The following is a 9,682-nucleotide window of genomic DNA, read 5'->3' as shown; positions in this document are numbered from 1 at the left end:
TATACAATATAATTAATCAGAATACTTACTCCTGCTCACTCACGACAAAGAGCTCCCCGCTCAAGCTCGCCGTCTCTGCAAGATTAACGATGGCAGTTTGCACGCACAGCTACTAGAAGATTTACATCTGGCAGACAGGTTGCTGACGTCGTCAAACTTAGTTTGAGTCTGCGCGTCAGAAACGGAAGTGCTAAAAAACGCTAAAACTGGGCTTCATTTGTCTCAATTGAGTTCCAATGGGGTCGCTGTGTCCATTTCTTTGACTGTCTATGGATTAAACCAGTTGGCAAACCAGTGAATTGTTTCTTGAATCAGCTTCAATGATTCGTTCAGTTCCCTGCCGCTCGCACGGAGTCGTCTGAAGCGGTTCTCACTCAGAGTTGTAATAGAAAGTTTAAGAAAATCAAGAGCGTTGAAGACATGGCTTTGGAACTACAGTCATTTGAAAGCAAATCTGCAAAGGCTATTGTTTGCTAGCTATGAATATCTTTATTAGATGAACACAGCGTGTGCTGTCTATGATTCAACAGGTATTGGCTACATTCGATTACAGTAGCCTACACAATACCACTATGCCATTACCAGTTTGTTGTATGTGCAACTTATACATTAAATACAATATTGTTTTTACATTAATTTTACATTAAATAAGCTGTCACAAAGTATGAAATAAATACCCCCCAAACCCGCGTTAGATCTGTTCCAGGAATAATGCCTAGACACAATATTGATATTTCCACAATATTTACGCTTGCAGAAATAAAGGCTACATTTGTTTACATTTTGCAGAACAGACGGAAGATCTGTCAATGTGCATTTGGTTCGTTATGTTCCGATGTTCGGTAAATTAGCCGTCATGTGAGTAGTTTTCTATTTTTTCTAAAACTATTTTAGGACAATATAACGTTGCAATAAAATGAATCATCTAGCTACAATTCCTTGCGCTTTGGAAGTTTGGCGTGACTTTCCTGGAAGCTACAAAGTCGTGAGTCGTGGTTTGAAGTCGTGACTTACGGGCTCAAAAACCTGCCTGGAATGCAGAATTATACATATATAATGCATAATTAATATACTTTAAAATATAATTTAATTAAGTAATGCAAATCTGAATTTTCATCAGCTGTTACTCCAGTTTTCAGAGTAATGATCCTTCTAAAAATAATTATAATATATTGATTTAATACCAGTGCTGGAAACAGTTTTGGTGCTTAATACATTTTGGAACCTGTGACATCTTGTTTAGGATTCTTTGATGAACAGAAAGCAAAAAAGAACATCATTGATAATAAATCAACATATTGGAATGATTTCTGACGGATTGACACTGAAGACTGGAGTAAAGGTTCCAATATGCACACATACATTACATATATTTATTTGAGTACAGTTTTTTGCTTACTCTACCCACCTCTCTCTCTGTGTGTGTGTGTGTGTGTGTGTTCCCAATTCCCATAATTAACATCACAACAATAATTATTTAGTTTTTCCACACAATTTGTTTGGTTATGACTGAAATGAATAGTGACAAGAGAACACAGCAATCATTAATTAAACAATTTTCAAATGACTGATCACTTCTGGGAACATTTGACTAACCAGATGACCTAATATTTTAGTTCTGCATTAATAGAAATGTAGTCTGGCAGAATTAGATTTTATTGCTTTGGCTTGTAATATTTGCAATACTTGAACGAATGTAACTGCAAATGTGATCAGAAAGTATCCTAATTAGGAATCATTACTAAATTAAGTAATATTGGAGAATTTAATTCTGAAGCAATCAATTTTCTGTTTTGCCCTAAGTTAAGTTAATTTGATTGTTGTTTTAACCAAGTTTTTCTCTATAAAGTGGAAAATGTCATTACCATCACACACAAAGTATCACACATTATACCACACTCCACATGAAGGTTGATCAAGACCACAATCAAATCTTTATTATATTATTTTTTATTACTTATATATATATATATATATATATATATATATATATATATATATATATATATATATATATATATATTATTTATTTACCATATATGTAACATACTTTCACATCAAAAGAGCCCTTAATAAAAAAATAATTAAAAAAAGGTGTCGTGTTGCAGAAAACGCACAAAGTCAGCAACTCTCGGCTTCACTCTGTCAGTCATTTTATTTGTTGGCAAACAAGTTTTACTGTTACAACAAATATTAGTGAGAGGTCATTCAACCACAGGAGAGAAAAATAAACAAATAAAATAATAAATAAAATCATATTTCTAATGATAAAAATTGCCCCAAAGCATTTCGCAGAATAGTTTGTACTTTTCCTTTCCCTGTGAAATAAATAACTTTGCATTCTCCACCAGAAAAAAAAGGAAAATGGTAGAAAAAGAAGGTATGCTGGATGTCTACAGCTAAATCACAAAAGTGCATCTCTGTCACTCTCTCTGAATGAAAACGACCTCCATTGATCATACGCCGCAATACTTCTCATATTTCTACTCCAAAATGGCAACATATTTTCAAGGTTATGTTTCCTTTCTTCATTCATCTACAAACGGGAGTCTATAAATCAAAGTGAATAAGGAAAAATATGAATTTTTTTCTACTTGCCATTATTCATACTGAAATGAAGACGTGAATGTAAAATATATAATTTATAAAAAGAGCAAGGGATCAAAACCTGTCGTTGAGGACGAGACCATCGTGAGAGAAAGGAAATTATCTGAAATCACCATGGTTACAGAAGCGGAGGGCGTAGAAACAGAATAAGCACTATCCTGTGTAACACTAGTGTCTGTACATTTACATAGAAATATTGTAGAATTCTCCAGTATTAGTTTTTCCCTCGCTTCTCGATATTTGTTATCAATACAGCAAAGAACAGAAATGACGCACGAGAGCGTGTGGTGAAGACGCCCTTCTTCGTCTCTAAAATGTGCTGCTTTTCACCACATGAGAAGAAAAATATTTAAAAAGCAAATATGGATACAGAAGATATTAAAATAGTTTTTAAATTACAGACTTGATTGGTGTTGACTAGATGCACTGAGCTACTAACAATGTTTCTGGCAGTTATTTGTATGTCTTCAGGGTTACAGAGAGTCGAAAACCCAACAAAACCTCACACTGCCCCGCAAGGTTATACAGCAAATCCATTTTTAGGTCCATTCTCTTGAAGTAGAAGTGCATGACCAATAGAATCCAAAAGATGTCAGGTTTCATTCCTCAACGAGCAAGAGTACCCATAATCCTCTCCTGAACAGAATACAAAATCACCTCCCAAGGTTTGTTGCTGTAGTTCATTTCTCTGCGGACACGGAAAAGCAAAAGTGAGCAACTGCGGACGACGGAACGGTACGGAAACATAGAAGAGCCAGCGAAGGTCGAGATGTCATTGGGCGAGGGGTTATGGGTGTGAATCCGAGGGCATTAGGCGCCATCTATAGGCTGGTTACCATATGTGCAGTTTCTTGTGGCGTTTCTTCGGGCGAAAGCTCATCTTTGGGAGGAACGATAAAGCCGTCGCTGCTGCCGCGGCCCAGTTGGTAGTAGCTATGCAGCTGGTGCAGATGGTTACGTGAGCCCAAGTTGGGCATGCTCTTATAGTAAACGTCATCTGGCTCCCCACTTCTGGGGAGGGTGTGCATGTCACCGCTGCGAGGCAGTGAATGCATGTCAGAGCGCTCGGGGTCGGGGAGCGTGGGCATGCTGGTGTAGAGCGAGTCTCTCTGCGGCGATGGAGTCTCTTCCGTTTGCTCCTCTGTCAGCAGAGGGAAGAAACTCTCGCTGTTTTCTTGCGGAAGGCGCCGTCTCGATGAAGAAGCCGAGCTGAAGGTGGAGGGAAGAGGCTGGATGTGTCGTGGTGGCGGAAGTAAGGGTGCATTACACTCTTCCCTGATCAGCTCCAGCCCTAGACTGTCCTCTTGTGGGAAAGACACAGAATCATCTAAACCCAATGCGAGATTGACGGGCAGCATGGGTGAGTCTTTGACCCCGCCTCCATTGCTGACTTCGTTAACCAGCTTGTTCATGAGGTTGCGTCCGTGCTCGGCCGTGTGGCCGTGGTTGTTCAGGTAGGTGGGCAGGTAGTTGGAGGTGAGCTCTTTCAGGATACGTTTCTCCAGCGTGGTCTCTTTGTGTACGTTGTACGTGCGGTCGATGATTTGCACGCAGTCGCTCATGTAATCGGCACTGGCCAAGCTGTAGCTGTTGCCGTGGTTACCATTCAGTGGTAGAGTATCCATGGCACTTGTATCCCGAGCATTGTTCAGGATTCCCTCTGCAAATGGAGAGTCAGAGAGAAGAGTAATTAAAATCAGCTTGCGCCTGGCGCATCTGTAAGACCGACATGCAAAACAGCTCGCCGAAACAAACCGAAAAACCTTGAAACCATTAGTCCCTGAGGAGGACGCTCATTGAGCTTCCAAACCATTGCTATTTTGGGTATTGATTGGATTCGTCAGGATATCAAGGCTGATATGAGGTTTAAAATTCATTTCAGAATTCACTGAAAGTGCCGACTAAACCTGTGATAATGGACTTACCTGTCAAACTCATCTTTGGCTATAAATTTGCAACTTCAATTGTCCTCATCTAACACATCAAATAACACTAAAATCAATCTACAAAGCCGGCAAACAGAAACACAATGCACGAACAAACACACAACAATACACGACAGCCAATGCATGTAAAAGCTTTCGACAAACCAAATCATGCTGGCCTTTATATAACACTCATATATCATTGGGTACAGAGAGAGCAGCTTCTCCGCCTATAGATTTCTACTTTAAATTGTGCATATTTTCAGCGTCTTGATGTTAAATTATTCATGAAAAAAAGTGTGCAAGCATGAACTATAACCACTCTCCCACACTCATATAACGAAACGTGGGAGCACTTCCTTGTTTAACAACTTTTGGCTTCATCATTTGAGCATAAACAAATAAATAGCATTTGGTTTACTTATCCATGTCTTGGACAAATATGCAAATTTTAATTTGGGAAAAAATAATTTGGTTGCAAAACACCAAATTGTCCACTCAGTTTCTATTTTAACAAAAGCATCACTTTACATTGATGAAGAGACTAGAAAATTAGGTTTTCAATTTAATGAGGTTGAGAGTGCTCTCTGATTAGAATATTGACTGAAACATCTCTTTAACAGAATGTTGTTTTCTATCGTTTTAAGGAAAGAGTAATAATGTTAAGAACAATTACATTTGGTAAGCAATGTTTAGTTTGACTCCCATACTTGTCTCTCTGTAGGGCTCTTAAAGGACAGCATGGAAAAAGGAAAGAGAAAAAGGTACAGGTAAGCATTCACAGTGACCGCTCAAATAGAACATGCACACAGATTAATGAAGCGCAGATAAACGCTCAACCTCTTAGTTTAAACACTCAAATACAGACACACACCCCTATGTCCCCTTGAAAATCCCAGGATGCACATGTAAATGCCATAAAATGGTGCTTTAAAGCCCCCTGAATGTCTGGAGGGCACAAAAATTGCTTCTGTCTCCATTAGTGGCGCGCTCCGCTCTGAACGTGGTTCCACAGTTAGACTTGCATTCGGTAAGAGAGTTATTGATCGGGCTAAAGAGGAACATTAAAAGTGGCCTGGGATCTATTCGTAATTTCGGGGCTTTTATTGATATTAGATTTCAAGGTCGCTACAATGTTGTCAGTGTAGATGAAGAGGTTGTTATCCAGCGTTCGCTACTCCCCACTGACGTTGTCCAGGAACGCGTCTGTCTCTATGTCTCTAGAGCCTTATGAATTCTTTCAAATCTATGCATTCGAGGAGGTGGCAGTGCGAGGTGGTGATGGGGAAAAAGCAGATTGCCAGTGAAACAGACAGACAGGGCAAAACAGCTGCATGCAGAGATGCGTTACTGCTAACAGGAGAAGCCAGGCCTCCTGCAGGCATCTCAGTGTGAGAGTGCAGTAGAGTCATGTTCTAAAAGAACAAGATAGGCATATGAAGTGTTACTGCTCTTTTTTGCATGCAAGTCTGAAAAAGCATGCTCGGTTGAGTCGCATCAATGCTATGATGCCACAAAAAACATCTAGCATCTGTCCAAACCCTTCTGCATGAGACAGGAGTGGACGTATAACGAGTGTTTCTATAAATCTGCAGTGTCATTATACCATGCTCATCATGAAATATCAGTCGCATTTCTGTTACCCACGCTTATCCTGAAATATCATGTCTCATGCAAACATTGCAGCATGAGTGCATGGTATATTTTGGATCTTAACACTTTAGATGTTTGAAGTCTTTTGCATGCAGGGAGTGCATTTATTGTTTTTATTTGCATCAGTGCAGTGACACCACAGAAACACTTAGTGCCTAAGCAATGGCATGTCTTCATAAGACCGGATGATTTTGTATTGCGACTAATGCATGTACAAATTTGCAGTTGCATTTATGTTTAATAATTTTTTTTTAAATAAAATAAAAACTTTGTTATACCATGCTCATCCTGTAATGCTGTGGCGAAAATTGCAGCATATATGTCTTACTGAGTGTTTTCATGCAATGAAAGCATTTATTGTTTTCAGCTGCACCAATGATTTGACAAACCACAAAATCAATGTAGCGTTGCTGTCCAAACCCTAATGCATGAGGCACATTAGACTGGCATGTCTTCAGTCCAGGGTGGACAGTTTTGTCTTGTGATTAAGCACTGATGCAAGTATAAAACTGCACTCCTATATCTGTCTAGATGTAAAAATGATAATTCCTTGCTTTTCCTGAAATGGAAGATTCCAATGCTACGTCATTTATTCATAATAACAGGTATGACCAATCACTGCTTGATACCTGGAGTATATAAGCACTGAACTTTCATTTCCACAGTTGATGTCGCTGATGTTACTGATTGTTTTGCATGCAAGAGGCGCATTCATTGTTTTGAGTTGCATCAAGTCTAGTGTGGCTGTCCAAACCCATCTGCAGCAGACACATTAGTGTGACGTGTCTTCAAAGGAGCGGGTGATTTGATTTTATTCTGCAATTAGGCACTAATGCACATAAAGATTGTGTTGCATTTATGTCATGGCGCAAAATGTAGCCATCATTTATTATAATTATCTCAGCTCTATGAATTAATTTTTCATTGGGTATTATGTGTTTGTTTGGACCAGACTGTACCAGACAAAAGACAAAGATGACCACAGACACGTTCAGCTTGAAGCCACATAGCAGAGCCCTTTCCCCCACCACACACCAAAACACATAATTAGTGCACTGGAAGTCACAGCAACGGAAGAATGCAGCACACCTTGAGTGTTGTACATGCTGAGGGTGGGGTTGTTATAGATGGCTGAATCGCCCAGTAAGGTGTTATAGGGGTTGTTAGAGGCGTGAGCGCGCAGCAGAGAGTTTGGGATGAGGTGATTGGCCATGGCACCTGATACAGCCGCACAGATGGAGAGAAGAACACACAGAGAAGATCAAACAAATGCAGCAACAATGTTAGCATCGTTATCATACAGACCACTCATCAGCAGCCACAGATAAAAAGCAAGAACATACAACCAATGTCAGCTTTCTTATCTCATCAGAGTCTCTAACAGCGACTGAGTGTTGCAGTGCATTTTTGAAGAACATTATCTATTTTACGACATAAGTCACAATTATGAGATACTAAGTCTTTTTTTTAATGCTAATATAATATAGATCTTATCATTTGAAATCGTCTCGATTTTGACTTTATCTCAGAATTTTAACTTAGGGTCTCATAACTTTAACATTTTTTACATTTAGATCGTTTTGTTATACCTGACTTTTTTATCTAACGATTTGTTGTGTCATAATCTCATAACAGTTTTTATCTCATATTTTGACCTTTTGTCATAATTTAGACTTTATCTTATAATTGTGACAGTATCTCATTTGTTTTTTACATAATATCTGACTCATCTTACAAAATCTGTTTAATCATAATCTCATAACGCCTTTTTTCACAATTATAACTTTTCTCATAATTTTGACTTTTTCGTTTTATATTAACTTTATCTCATAATTATGTCTTAGAGTCTCATAAAGCTGATTTGTCAATTTTGTCTATGTAATAACAGACAATTTATCACAATGTCTGTTCTGTCAGTGTCATAATGCTTTTTATTAAATAATTATGACTTTATCTCATAATTTCAACTTATTTCATAATTATGACTTTTATGTCATAATAATGGTTCATCATTATTTTTTCCAAAAGAATGAGAATATTATTCCCCCTAAATTCACTTACTGTACATTTGACTAGTAACAGCATGTAGCAAATTATGTTTCAAGACACTGATGTAATCAAAAGGCTAGTGGTTATTTAAAAAGGAACAAACCCTTTATGGCCTGCCCAAATACAGGAAAGAAAACCATTTCATAGAGTGTTTAATATTTTCATCAGTGGTGATAAATGAGGATGAATTTAGAGACAGAACTTCTCTGAAAGGTTGTTAACATGCTTTAGCATGCTGACACTTATATCTCTCCAAGTGTGTTTCAAAAATGTATCCCCTTTTTAAAGCACTGCTTTTGTAACAAATTCTCCTCCATCTTCTTCACTTTCATGACAATAACTGTTGGATAGAAACTGCCTGTTGTGAGCAGTGTTTCTATTATTATGCATAATCTCTCGGCAGGTCCACACAGAATCTGTGCGTACCCATTTCCACAAAATTAGATTAGCCTACCTGATTTTCTGAAGTTCTACATCACCCCTCGCATTTGTCTATTAAATAGTTTAGCTAATTTGATTATGCTTTTAGTTATCAATATCAGCTCTCAGTTTTTTTTTAGTTTTTTTTATAAACTGCCCATTTAACACAAATAAAGAAGTCCGGACATGATCCTAACCGAAACAATAAGTCATTCAAACAACCTAGCAATTAGTCAATTAAAAAAAAAATATGTCATTGTATAATCACTTTCCACATTGTTTGAATGTCCTATGAAGATCATTTCCAATATGAGCTCATTTATTCAACAGAGGTTTGATTGTGATTATCAGCGTAGGCAGATTTATTATGCTGTCGGCTAATTACACACTTCTGAAATCAAACGCTGTAAATCCGAGATAAGCACCTTCAGAGATACGACACCGAAAGAAAGAGACAAACAGCGAGGTTCATCGAGGTTAAGCTTTAAATGTAGCCTTTTCTGCAAATGAAATGGTTACACTAATTGGCTTTTGACCTACACAGCGTTTGCACAGAAGATCCTGACCTCTGGCAAATTATCTCCAAAAATGAGCTAAAATGACTCATAAACAAATTATGGCTGTCAAAATCAACACATTAACATGATTAAAAATGTCTAATGCATAATGATTTAAAAAATCATTTTATTGCAGTTAACACATTTGCTTAATTTTACGAGCTAAACACTATAATTTAGCAGAAGACATCTGAAGATGAATAAGATTAAAACCATAAAATATTAGGGTAGCAGTAATGGCACCACATATTTACTACTATACTATATAAACTTACATAAGTACTTTCAGTGTGTGTGTGTGTGTGTGTGTCAGTGAGTGTGTATGTACACATACATATAGTTATATGTAGTTATACATTACTTATATATAACTACACACACACACACCCACACACCTATAGCAGAAAGTACTGAGCAATATAAGTTTACATAATATAACTTTACTCAGTGCTTTCTGCTGTAGTCATAGGT

At 37.7% G+C, this 9,682-nt stretch overlaps 1 protein-coding gene across 24 annotated transcripts in view; it reads right to left on the bottom strand.

Moving 5' to 3' along the window:
• Window positions 1–2,129: 2,129 nt before the first annotated feature.
• Window positions 2,130–9,682, bottom strand: part of LOC113051738 (adhesion G protein-coupled receptor L3) — a 245,423-nt gene continuing 237,870 nt past the window's right edge. For 9 of the 24 annotated variants that reach the window (XM_026215749.1, XM_026215751.1, XM_026215757.1 and 6 more), the window contains 3 exons: window positions 7,275–7,403; window positions 5,243–5,260; window positions 2,130–4,267 (listed from right to left, as the gene is read on the bottom strand). In XM_026215749.1, coding sequence (XP_026071534.1) covers window positions 3,429–4,267; window positions 5,243–5,260; window positions 7,275–7,403 — 986 coding nt within the window. In that variant the 3' untranslated portion in view covers window positions 2,130–3,428. Of the gene's footprint in view, window positions 4,268–5,208; window positions 5,261–7,274; window positions 7,404–9,682 lie in introns of all 24 variants that reach the window. The other 15 variants (XM_026215764.1, XM_026215765.1, XM_026215766.1 and 12 more) reach the window with 10 other exon arrangements.

This window comes from Carassius auratus, chromosome 32 (genome assembly GCF_003368295.1).
Source record: "Carassius auratus strain Wakin chromosome 32, ASM336829v1, whole genome shotgun sequence".
Lineage (NCBI taxonomy): Eukaryota > Metazoa > Chordata > Actinopteri > Cypriniformes > Cyprinidae > Carassius > Carassius auratus.
The sequence above is the reverse complement of the archived record's forward strand: the minus strand, read 5'-3'. Positions and strand labels throughout refer to the sequence as shown.